Here is a 12,524-nt window from a genome sequence, read left to right as displayed (position 1 = left end):
TTGTTTTGAAGGGAACAAAACGCACAATGAAAGGATAAGTCATGACTGATGCAATGTACAAAACTGACAAAGCCTGTCTTAGTCAGTGAGTGGGAGGGGATCAGGTCTTACAGGAATAGTTGTTTCACACTCCTGATAGAAAACTTGCACTGGGACTTCTTGTCCCACACAACCTGCTGCGCTGCCTTTTTTTTATTTTTTTTCTCGCAAGTTCATCCCATGCACTCATACAGAAGTTGCTTGTCTTGTTATGTCACATTTAAATCCGGCCAGTCAATAAAAAAAAAAAAAGTTCGGTCAATTGTTTGATTTAAATCCTCGATTTGTGTTCAACTGTCAGCGCCACACGCAAGTTGAAACGTTTCCTGTTGAGATCCAAAGTTGTCAGTGGAGCTTTGCCATAACAAACAGTCATTATACACGCATAGATTTTTCACAGTTCTATCCACGTGTGAGCACATTGTAGAGCATATATGCTTCACACAGTTACAATCAATGGTTCTTTTAAAAAAAAAAGGAGCTTCATAGATTTTTGTAGTATGACTATTGAGGTCAAACAAACGACAAACCGAAACTAGAAGGTTGCATTTCCTGTAAAATGCATGCAAGAATGCTTAAGCTATTAACTTCAGATGCTAACGTATGCTTTAGAACTACTAAAAATGTTGAAGGCAAAAATAAATTCGGACTAAAGAAACCACATAGATGAGTGGTGAAACATTTAAAAGAAATTTGAAATTCCGATGCCATGACTAACTTCAAGACAATGTCACCTAGATAAACGGGAACCTTCAGCGACTTATTTAACATTTAAATCACCTGGTTTGTGCTAAATTAGCAAAAGAAAGCTATAGCAACAATACGTTTATGGGGTAGAGGCTAAACTGCCCAAGGAAGATTTGGAAGCTAAAATAGGCAAACAAGATCTAAATAATTGCAAATGGTGCCAAAGATGCGATCAAAAAAAGCTAAAAATGCCTTTTTTTATGCAGATGATAGATGTTTTTTTTTTGTTTTTTTTATCTCTAAAGTTACATTGATGACATAAGAAACCCTCCTGACCTGTTTTTACTGCCACTGGGAAAGCCTGACTGTTCCCCACATAATCAACAACTTAAAGGTCGAGGAGTTCTTGCTTTAGGTCAAAGGTTACTAAACAAATAACATGGGTAAATGACAATAGCATTTTAATGATTCAGTTGAACCATGTACAGGATGCTAGCCACGTGTCCCAAACTAGCATGGAATGTAAAAAAGATGGACAAAACGTGTCCATGGGTGGGTCTTGACTTTGTGGACAGTTGTTGAGTTCTGTGCCCGACACGGCTGAATGAAGCACTGACGAACCTTTTGAAAATGGACACATGGGTGTGACAATGAGGTTACACATTTTAAAAAATACAGAATCCACTAAAGCCACGCAAGAGGAGGAGAGTCAGTCATGACCTGGTATTAAAAAGACAGTTGTGCACAATTTAGACCCCATGTTATTGATCTTAAATGATGCGATGCACAAAGGAGACTTTTTTGGTCTAACAGGCAACCTAGTGGCTACTTTGTGAACTGACCTGGCTCTAGTAAAAAACCTGGGTCATTTTAAGCCAGCTTCTAACGGGAGTCAATATGTAACAATGGGAACTGGACCACATTGACATATTTTACCAAAACACATTGTGCGTTTATTTTTGGGTAATGTCTCAGAAAGGCCTGTCTGAACCTACACAGCACTTTAAGCCTTTAACTCTGTAGCTGTAGGCGGTGACAGCTAAAAAACAGAACTTCTTTGAATTACCGTAAATCCTCGACCATTTACACAATAACATAATGCCAAAGGATTCTGACACAGAGAAAAGCAGCTTTGTGCTGATGTGCAAAACTTTACGTTAATAGAGTAAATTTTCAACACTTTACGCTAGTTAAGGCAGTGCAACACTTTACGTTAGTAGTGGAAATTTTCAAAACTTTACGCTAGCTAAGGCAGTGCAAAACTTTACGTTAGTAGAGGAAACTTTCAAAACTTTACGCTACTTAAGGCAGTGCAAACCTTTACGCGAGTAGAGGAAATTTTCAACACTTTACGCTAGTTAAGGCAGTGCAAAACTTTACGTTAATAGAGTAAATTTTCAAAACTTTACGCTAGTTAAGGCAGTGCAACACCACGTGAGTAGAGTAAATTTTCAACACTTTACGCTAGTTAAGGCAGTGCAAAACTTTACGTTAATAGAGTAAATTTTCAACATTTTACGCTAGTTATGGCAGTGCAAAACTCTACGTGAGTAGAGTAAATTTTCAACACTTTACGCTAGTTAAGGCAGTGCAAAACTTTATGTTGGTAGAGGAAATTTTCAACACTTTTCGGTAGTAAAGTCAAGTACCAGTTTACCTGGGTAAAGTAAAATTCAACACTTTACGCTAGTTAAGGCAGTGCAACACCACGTGAGTAGAGTAAATTTTCAACACTTTACGCTAGTTAAGGCAGTGCAGAACTTTATGTTAATAGAGTAAATTTTCAACATTTTACGCTAGTTATGGCAGTGCAAAACTCTACGTGAGTAGACTAAATTTTCAACACTTCACGCTAGTTAAGGCAGTGCAAACTTTATGTTGGTAGAGGAAATTTTCAACACTTTACGGTAGTAAAGTCAAGTACCAGTTTACCTGGGTAAAGTAAAATTCAACACTTAACGTTAGTAAAGTGATGCATATCGGCACAAAGACACACTTTTCACACCACAATGAGCTGGTTTATGTTGATTGCATAAGTTGCTTACTACTGTAAGGTTCTGTTCTCCTTTTCTGCATCAGAATCCGTAGGAATTACATTAGTTACATAAACATTTGAAGAGTTTCAGTACTTCAAACACTGTAGTTACAGCGTTGGTGTTAAAGGGTTAATTCCAAATTTACGGGTAGAAAAACTTTTGTGTCGGGGGGGGGGGACATCACAAGTGGAGAAAAACACAAAAACTGAAAGCATTCTTTCAACCTTAGCCATTTGTGTGTTTTTTATTCGAACTAAGTGAACCTTGTGAAGAGCTTCCTGACGACTGTAGTTTCAACTTGAAGACACACACACAGCTGTTGTTGCAAGATTGTGAAACTGAAAGGTCTCTTTCGTTTGCAGCCTTGAACCAGCAGAGGATCACCCAAAGCGCTCCGGTTAAACAGGGAGGGCCTCTGCCTCCCAACCCTCACGGCGGAGTCATGGGAGGAAACAACCAGATGAGGCTGCAGCAGATGGAGAAGGAGAGAATCCGACTGAAGCAACAGGAGCTTCTCCGGCAGAGTCAGAGACCACAGGTCAGGACGCTACAAACGCCACCCAGTTTGAGTGACAGGACTGTTAAACGCATGTTGTTTGCTTCAGACCGTTTTTGTTGCTTTTAATGATCCTGAGTCATGAGTGGTGGATTTAAAGCCTCTTTGATCGGACTTTATTGTCCGGCCGCCCTTCCATGGCAGAGTTGTGAGTCATCTGTGGTGATTTTATTACTTCCTAACGGTGACGTGTCTGCGGCGCCCACGCAGGGCGGTTCAGCAGCATCTACTCGTTTACTCAGGGTTGTGTCACAACACCAGAAACTGAGCTTTATGATTATGAGATGGATGAGAGTCCCAGAGACTTTGTTTACCCTACGATTCACATGGGTTGTTTAAAGTTCACCGTGTCGGAAGTGGGCCGCGTGTGCGCGCAGCAGACTGTAAAGGGAGCGCAAACGACTGTTTGACCTTACTGAAAGTCCACAGAGATTATGTCCCGCATGCTTGAGCAACCAGGTTATTGTTTTCAAACTGGCTGCGATAGAGACGGCTTGCTCTCCACAGACTGGCGTCTGCTGCTGGATTCCACCTCACAACCTTGAACAGATTTTTAGATTTTCCAAGGTTTCACATGCGAGCCCGTCAGTACAGCGTGTCAACAGGAGTTTTAGAGTAACCAGTGAACTGTTGCACATGTGTTCCTCTTTATTTCTTCTGTGTTTACAGGTAAACAGCAGCAGATAAGACCTACAAGCTTAAGTAAAAAACAGAACATGTTGATCTGAAGCTTAGATATTGATTTAAAGTCCCAGTCCAATCCTCTTTTGATCTAAAAAAAGTCTTCGCAGTGGTCTTTTAATTAAAATGATGTTCTTTTTAGGCCAAATCAAAAAAAAAACCTGTGTTGTTTTCTAGGACATATTTTCTGCTAAGTAGTATTGAGTTGTGGGCTGAGCAATGCCACCCCCTCTTTCTCTCTCTGTCGCTGAGAGCTTGGAGCAGGGGCTTAGTGCAGTTTCTATGGAACAAATATAGTTTTCAAACAGCATTTTTCCAACAATTTTAATTAAAAATACTCTGAAATGCAGTTTTGAGCTTAATTTTCCTTATATTTGTCCTCCATCCTCAGAAAAATGGCCCAACATGTTACAAACACCAAAACCACGATTTTTTTATCTAAGAGGGTCTTTGAGTAAAGACTTCCTCCATCAGGTAATCTATACATTCTAATAAATCTGTGCTTTTTATGTTTGGACCCTCATAGGGAGAGGTTGTGGAACTTTAAGCTTGCATAGGGAGTTTGACTTTCTATTTGAGATGCAGAGATTGCGTGTTTATCGCAGGACTCTCATTCTAAAAATAACCCGTGATAGACGAAACCCCCAAATAGTCCGCTTTATTTTATTTACAATTAATTTAAATGTTTCACTGCATAATGCAAAACCCTTAATCGCGGGCACCTGTGCGATTGTTGTCTCAAACGCTATGGTTGGGGTATGCAGGTGATGGGCAAGTGTCCACTCAAACTGATCGTCTCATTTCCTAAACAGTCAGGCCGCGTCGCAAAGAGCGCACACTCATCAGTTGAACAGCACTAATGGGATTCAAGCACAGTGCGTTGAAAAACAGGAAAAATGTGTACGGCACGCCTGCACCTCACCCCAGCTTTACCCTTATGTGTTGTATAGTTATTGGTCAGAAGCTGTCGCCCGTAGAAAAAAGTATGCATTAGCCCTTTAAGCTGTACTGGCTCACCAGGTGGTCTACGATCTGAAAATACCTGCCCGGCCCGCTCAGGGTCTCTTATTGCAAACCATCTACCCGTAAGGGCAGTTTTCACCAAGTCCTAACATTTTCACTTTTCCTCTTGTTTAAAGAAAAAGGAGTCCACTATTACAGAAAGAAAGCAAAGATCTGCTTTGTGGAAAGCTGAACGCGTTCTACACAGGAGACACAACCTGGAGCAGATTGATTTACAACCATCTACAGCCAATCAGGATGCAGAACACTGTGATGTGATGTGCACACACGAAAGCAAAACGGCTGCAGTAGAAAGAACAAACTAACAGTTTACTGTTTGTTTTCTGTGATTTCAAGATTCATTTTTTGTATAATCTTTAATGATTTTTGAGTGTTGGGGAGTAAGTTTGAGTAAATTTGAGGTTTTTGGGATTTTTCTTTACTGCTTTTAACAAAGAACCCTGTTGTAGTTTTGCTGCTGGTTTCTTTCAGCAACGTAGATATTTTAGAATGTGTTTGTTGTCATGGGATTGATCTAGTGGCTTTTTGGATTCCAAACAGAACCTTAAAAACTGCACATAACTGTTTTTGTTGCATGTTTTGTTCAAATTTAAACAAAGGCAGAAAATCTAAATGTGGAGTCTAGCATTGGACCTCTTTCTACATTTCCTAAATTTGTGCCAAAGAAGTTTTTCTCAGATGCATATAAAGCTGCAGATTTCTAGCATCCGATCAAAGGATGGCCATTTCTGCTTGCATTACTTGTTTGTTGTTGTTGTTTGTGGTTTTATCCAGTCACCTGGTGAGTCTGAATGTCCCTGTTTGTTTCTGGTTTCTCCGTAAAGTTCTTCCAGATTGTTTGGCGAGGTGGAGGTAGTAAACGAAGACAACAGAGTAACTTTTGGTTTGTCCGTGGAGGCAGAGCAGAATGACGGATGAGTTTCACCGAACCGCCCAATCAGGGCCTTGCCTTCTGATAACAGGCTGTGCAGGACCGGCTGCTTTAGAGCCGCAGAAATATTTAGGTCCTGATTTGTCACAAGGAAGAACACCCCCCCCTGGGTGACTTCCTTCCTCTTGTCTGGAAAAGGTAAAATCTCAAAAGGTTGACAGCCCGCAAGGCTTTTTTCTTTTCTTTTTTTTTTTTTTACCCTTTCAAGGATTTGTAGGAAACAGAACAACATGACTTCATATCCTCGGCCTTATCTGATGCCGTGTGCAGAAAACAATCGCCTCCAACTGTGGCAGGCCTCTCGGGGTAACATGACACTCCGTCCAAGGAAAAAATGGAGTCAGCAAGCTGGCACGGAGTCTTTTCCTTCACTCACAACTGAGGTTTTAGATGAATTTGTAATTAGTTTCTCAATTATCTCCTTTTGCGCCTCCTTTCATCTGCAGGAGCTCGCTTTACGGAACCAGCTGCCCACCAGTATGGATCAGGACGGCAGCTCAAACCCCGTCTCCTCCCCCATGGCCCAGGACGCCCGGACCATGACCGCAAACAGCAACGACCCTTTCCTCAACAGGTTGGTCTGACGCCGAGCGTTGCTCTGCCGTTGTGACGCAGGATTCTGGTTCCGGTGCCGGTCGGGTCAGACCCTAAGATGGACGGGCGAGGGAGCTCCCTGAATTACAGGAGCCGTGAAAACAGAAGGCCAGTCTCTGGGCTTAACCCTCCTCACATGGTCATGACTCATGCCAGGTGCAGCAGGCGTGCTCACGGCGCCCTCTGCTGCCCGAACAGTCGTAAATGTGGCGTCTTGGGCTGGGGGGCAAAATGGCGGCACACGTGTGAGCTTCAGCTGGTGAAACCCACTCTGAAAAGGCTGCGGGAGGACTTTCCATGGGATTCTGCGAGCGGAGGCCATGAGAACATGTGGTCCAGTCAGTAGACGGGCCGACCTAATCCCCCCCCCCCCCCCCCCCCCCCCCGGCTCTCACAAAGACCTCATTCATCCCGCCTCCGCCATACTCTGCCTACATATTTTTCTGCTAATTAGTATAGGCTTGTCGAATGTCTTCTTTCTGTCCCGTTCGGTGTGGCTCTTCCTTTGTTTTGGTTTTCCCGGATCTCCGTTTGTGGGGTGAGAGTCTGCATCCGAGCAGAACAGCGCAGCCTCCATCTTTTTCTGTATTTTGTATTTTTTCTGACTTCTCACTGTTTTTTTTCTGCGTCTCCAGCGGGACCTACCACTCCAGGGACGAGAGCACCGACAGCGGCCTGAGCATGAGCAGCTACAGCGTCCCCCGCACTCCAGATGACTTCCTCAACAGCGTCGACGAGATGGACACAGGTGAGTGAAGAAGGCGGGGCCTCCTTCTGTCAAAGTCAAACTAAACTGTATGGTCAATAGCTATTATGTTTTCACATACATAGACATTGAAATTCCGTTTCTCTGAAGCTCCAGTTTAAACAGGGAATCTAGCTTCAAATTACAAAATAAAATACAATAAGATGGGAAAAAAAATAAAGTGACTATAAAAAGAGAAAAATAAAGTGGCTGTAAAAATAAGAAGAAATAAAAACTCCCGCTTTCCTGCTGAAAGAGGGAGTTTAATCGTCGAAAAAGAACACAAACCTTAAGAAGGAAATCGCTAGAAAGTAGTAAAATGATCTGGATCCTTAAAAAGCCTTAAAAGGTCTCACATTTAGTTGAAATAAAATTTTGGTGAATGGGTCTTAAAAGTTTTTCTCGTCGAACAAAAACAAAAACATTTTCATGATCCTGAAGGTCTTGAACGGGTCGTAAATCATTTAACCTTAGCTAGCTAATTAGCTTCATGTTAGCTTGGTGTGGGGAAAGTGTAAATTCATGGAGAAAAGCCTTAAAATAGAATAGAAAAGGGGGTTAAAACTGGTTTGTGGAAATCCTATTGAAGCTGGTTTGCTGAAAGACATTACAATTCGGCACAATGGGGATCATAGCGGTGGAATCATACGGGTAGAGCAAGAATCTGCACACTCCGACTGTTTGTTTCATTCTCTTTGGACATACAGTCTTAAATTAGATTTTAAGCGTTCCTAAAAAGGCCTTAAATTGAACTTTTGTAAATGTGTAGACACCCTGCATGCAGCAAGTTGGTTTTACGCAACAGGAAAAGTCTTATTACCAGATATCAAAATCTAGGAAAAGGGGATTTCAGAGAAACGCTTCACATTCACCACGTTGCAAAACAGCCAATCCTGTTTGCAACTGGTAAAAAAACAAACTGATAGCACTAAATCAAACCTTTATGTGACACACACAGCTAACTCACAACTTTGTAAATATCGCATATAAAAAATCCATTAGCCACGTTAGCATATCCATAATACATGTAACCTTTTAACGGCAGATATGACGTCATCGATGTCAAAAAGTTCAAATCTAATTAAACTGAGTGTTTTGAGACGATTATTTATGAATCCACGTCTTCTCAAGACAGAAACGTTGATGGTTTATTTCAAAAACGCATTGAAATACATTTCTTTTGGGGCAAAAATGGTCCAGACGCAATGCATTGTGGTCTATATTCGCCGGTCTAGTGAGCATCGATGCACACTGGTTTTTCGCAGAGACTTCTGGGAAATTTCTATGGCACTGGATTTTGGAATTGTAGATTTGGACAGCACTACAAAATGGTGAACGCGCTAAATAGTGAGTAGGGAAGGAACACAACCAAAAAAAAAATAACACGCGCCGACACGCTACATGTTAGCCCCGTTAGCTTATTCCCCACACATGTAACCTCCTTAGCTTCACATAGAAAAACAAAGGAATAACGCTAAAACAAGCATTATTGTGACCACACTGAGGCCCTACCTGGCTGGTAATACTGTAAAAAAAGAACACAGTCTGACACCGCTACACGTTAGCCATGTTAACGTGTTCACAATAACACCCAACCTTGAGTTCAACTCAGAAAACAGACCAACATTCTGACAGAGCGTCACTTCAACATCAGTTAATCCGTACATGGATTATAGTATGGAAAACACTGTATTTAATTATGAATTAAAGCTCGGGGACAAAACATGATTGTAGGATGTGGCTGGGTTGATAAAATCCGAGCTCAATAAATCGGTAATCGATCAATAAAAGTAGCGATCGAGAGATCACCTAAGACATTTTAAAACAAAATATAAAGAAAATGAAATCTTTTCAAGGATCCAATAGTTTCTCAGTCAGTCTCTCCCCCCTCGTCCATCATCAGGAGACCCGCTCGCGCCCTCCATGGCGACGCAGCCCAGCCGTTTCCCCGACTACCTGGACACCATCCCCGGCACGGACGTGGACCTGGGCACCCTGGAGGGGGAGAGCATGGCGGTGGAGGGCGAGGAGCTGATGCCCAGCCTGCAGGAGGCCCTGAGCTCCGACATCCTCAACGACATGGAGTCCGTGCTGGCAGCTACCAAGATCGACAAGGAGAGCTTCCTCACATGGTTATAGAGGAGGCGCCATCCTCCACCTCCTCTTCCTCCTCCTCCTCCTCTTCCTCCCTGTGCTCTGAACTGCCTGCTCTCATCCTTAGAAGGGTTCATGGATGCTTTTTACCAGACATTTCAGCCAACCTTTTTTTGGGACTTGTGTGAGACTCCGCCCCCTGCCCCCCCCCTCCCCTTTCAGGCAGTATTCCTCCTCTCTGGTGTTTTTAATTGTGTCTGTGTCTTCAAGGCTGGCCTATGAACAGACAATTATGCAAAGCGGCCTCCTCGTGGATCTGGAGCCCGCTTCTACCTTCAGCATCTTAACGAACTCGCGTTGGCGACGACCGGGCGCCATCTCTGCCGCAGTGTAGCGCCGCCTGCTTTCTAACCAACCTGAGAAACCAAAAATGATGTATTTGGAGAACAAGAAACAATACTGATTTGGAGTAAAGGTCACAAGAGGCCCCGGTTGGACATTTTGGCAGGGGGAGGGGGGCGTTCAAACGTAGGGACCGACTACACTGCTGCTTGGCTGTGCCAGCAAGTCTAAGTTAAACCTTTTTGATAGATCAAGTGCCTTCAGTTGTATTTTTTTTTTCTTTTCTTTGTACTTTTTTTAAAGATGCGAGCAACTCGAAGAATTACTCTGCAATATGAAAGCATCTGGCGTTTTTTTCTTTTTCTTTTTTATCATATATATATATCCGCCTTCTAGTGTTCAGCAATCACAATCTAGTTTTCAACAGAATTGGGGAATCCCTTTTTAACCCTTCGTATGTCGGTCTTATTCAGGCCTAACTCCCAGTTTTAGTCGTTTTTTTTAGTACTTTTTTAGCTTATTACATGTGTAGCTTAGTTCAAACTGCTTGAGTTTTACTGTCGTGGATGAACTGTACCATTTTTAACACAGTCTGTTGTTGAGATTTATTCTTTTTTTGTTTTACTTTATATACATATATACATATATGTATTATTTGTGTTGTACTATTGTTGATCACAAAGCGGCTTTTTTGCAAAACATTAACCAAAAAGGCTTTTTTTTTGTTAAATTTAAATTTCAGAAACTCTTCCTCCGATTGCTTCCAGCTTGCAATGTTTTGTTTTTTTTAAATTGCAAGTTCTGAAGCTGTCTTCCTCTAGAGGGCGCTGTGGCCTCTGCGCATTGAGGGTTCAAAAGAAGAGGTTTGGTCAAGCGGGTTGTAAAGAAAGTCACGTCAGGAGCGGTGTAGAGATGTGGTAGACGAGATTTGATTCGATTTTTGTTTGTTTTTTGTTTCTTCCGTGAGTTTGTAACCCCGGAACAATCGAACAGCACGGTCAGGAGCAGTCGCAGCAGATTCCAAAGACGTTTTCTCGTAACGACACTAACATTTAGTTTTGGTTCCCATAAATCGGCTTCTGTACGAACAAAACTGTATAAGCTAACCAGATGATTTGTGTGTTTTAAGGTGTTATTGGAGATGTCTAAAGAAGTTTTTCCTCTCTTTCTGTTTGTAGGTGGTTGTTTTGAGTGACTAATAACCCTAAACGTTTTTTTTTTGTAAGATGAGGCCTCAGAACAGAGGAGAAAGCGTTTCTCCCATCAGCACTCGCATGTTTACATACTTTTGGGGAAACTGCTGCAGCAGCAGTGGAGACGACACACTCTCACAGTTGTTTTTTGATGTTTACACCGTTGCATCCCTGCAGAAGAAGCAGTCTGCCGTGCACGTCCTTTGGTTTAAGCCGCCGGAACACTCTACGTATATGTACATAGACATACATATATGTTTTTGTTTATTTTTAAGGACTGTTGTCTTTCATTGTTTCCTGAGAACCCTTTTTAATTGATTCTAAATCACATATTGATGGATTGATGGACAGTGTTGGTGATAACAGTGCAGCAAAAGGGGCGGGACACCACGAGGCGGCTTTAGGTTTTTCATTCAAATGCAGAGATGTCACTGAAAAGCTGATTTTTAATGCTTAACTTAGTGTGTACTTGTCAGAGCATTACTAGCTGTTGACTCACCGTAGCAGTAGAACTAATCAAAAAGTTAAAGGATTTTGTATTTAGAGTTCTCTAAATGCACATGAAATGAGTTTGTATTCAACAAAGACTGTTCATTTTGTTTTGATAGATATGTGCATGTGTTTTAGAACAATAAATCCTGTTACATTATATACCTTTCTTCATATGATACTTTGAAATTGGCCTCAAATAAAGTATATACTTTGTGGTAATCCTTACTTGTGTGAATGGTTTTCACATTGGAACTATTTTTTCTGATTGTGTAAAATGAATATATATATATATATATATATATATATATATATTTTCAGTTACAAAAGTGTTCTGTAATTTTACTTGTTTTTTGGAAACAAATAAATAGGTGCGCATTTTTGTTAAGAACTAAAAAAATAAATGTAAAGTATTGCAGTGGTATAAATGTATAATAGTATAGAGAAAAGTTTATTTACATACCAATTTGGTTAATGATGGTCATGAAATTATTTGTATTTTTGTGAGTAAAAGATAATTCTATTATTTTTTAAAACACTTTTAAAAAGTTTAGTATTGTATTTTTCCATTTTGACCACCAGGGGATTGTGTGTGTGTGTGGGTGTGTGTGTGTGTGGGTGTGTATATATATATATATATATATATATATATATATATATATATATATATATATATATATATATATATATATATATATATAAAAGTAAAAAAAAAAGTTATCAATTTTATCAAACCAATTTTTCTCTGTATTTGCTGTATTTCCCGCCTTGGCCTATAGATGGCAGATATGTGGGCAGAAGTTTAACTAGTAACCCCTTGTGCTATCCTAGGCACTTTAACATTAGGAGTTGGGTCATCTAGACCCACTAGACAGTGCTCTGAACCTTTTTTCTTCAATGATTTGTGATCTTCACTGGTGTCCATGGATTACATGAAATCTTTCCACCTTTATCCACCTTTGTCATGGTAGGGAGAACACGTCAAAGTAAGGGTGGGGTCATCTAAGATAGCACAAGGGGTATATGATGACAAAAAAAGTTTTTGGTATTTTCCTAAGAAGAAGAAAAATAATTTAATAGTTTAAAACGATTTAAATTTGTGCTGCAGCTGCAA

At 40.9% G+C, this 12,524-nt stretch overlaps 1 protein-coding gene across 2 annotated transcripts in view; it reads left to right on the top strand.

The window, feature by feature from the left end:
• yap1 (Yes1 associated transcriptional regulator) overlaps nucleotides 1–11,632 on the top strand; it is a 30,723-nt gene extending 19,091 nt beyond the window's left edge. For both annotated transcript variants that reach the window (XM_023961380.2, XM_023961381.2), the window contains 4 exons: nucleotides 3,125–3,300; nucleotides 6,400–6,527; nucleotides 7,183–7,295; nucleotides 9,196–11,632. In XM_023961380.2, coding sequence (XP_023817148.1) covers nucleotides 3,125–3,300; nucleotides 6,400–6,527; nucleotides 7,183–7,295; nucleotides 9,196–9,431 — 653 coding nt within the window. In that variant the 3' untranslated portion in view covers nucleotides 9,432–11,632. The remainder of the gene's footprint in view (nucleotides 1–3,124; nucleotides 3,301–6,399; nucleotides 6,528–7,182; nucleotides 7,296–9,195) is intronic.
• Nucleotides 11,633–12,524: the final 892 nt, after the last annotated feature.

This window comes from Oryzias latipes, chromosome 13, assembly GCF_053564925.1.
Source record: "Oryzias latipes strain Hd-rR chromosome 13, Olatipes_Hd-rR_3.1".
Lineage (NCBI taxonomy): Eukaryota > Metazoa > Chordata > Actinopteri > Beloniformes > Adrianichthyidae > Oryzias > Oryzias latipes.
Note: the sequence above shows the minus strand (reverse complement) of the source record. Positions and strands in the feature narration are given on the sequence as shown.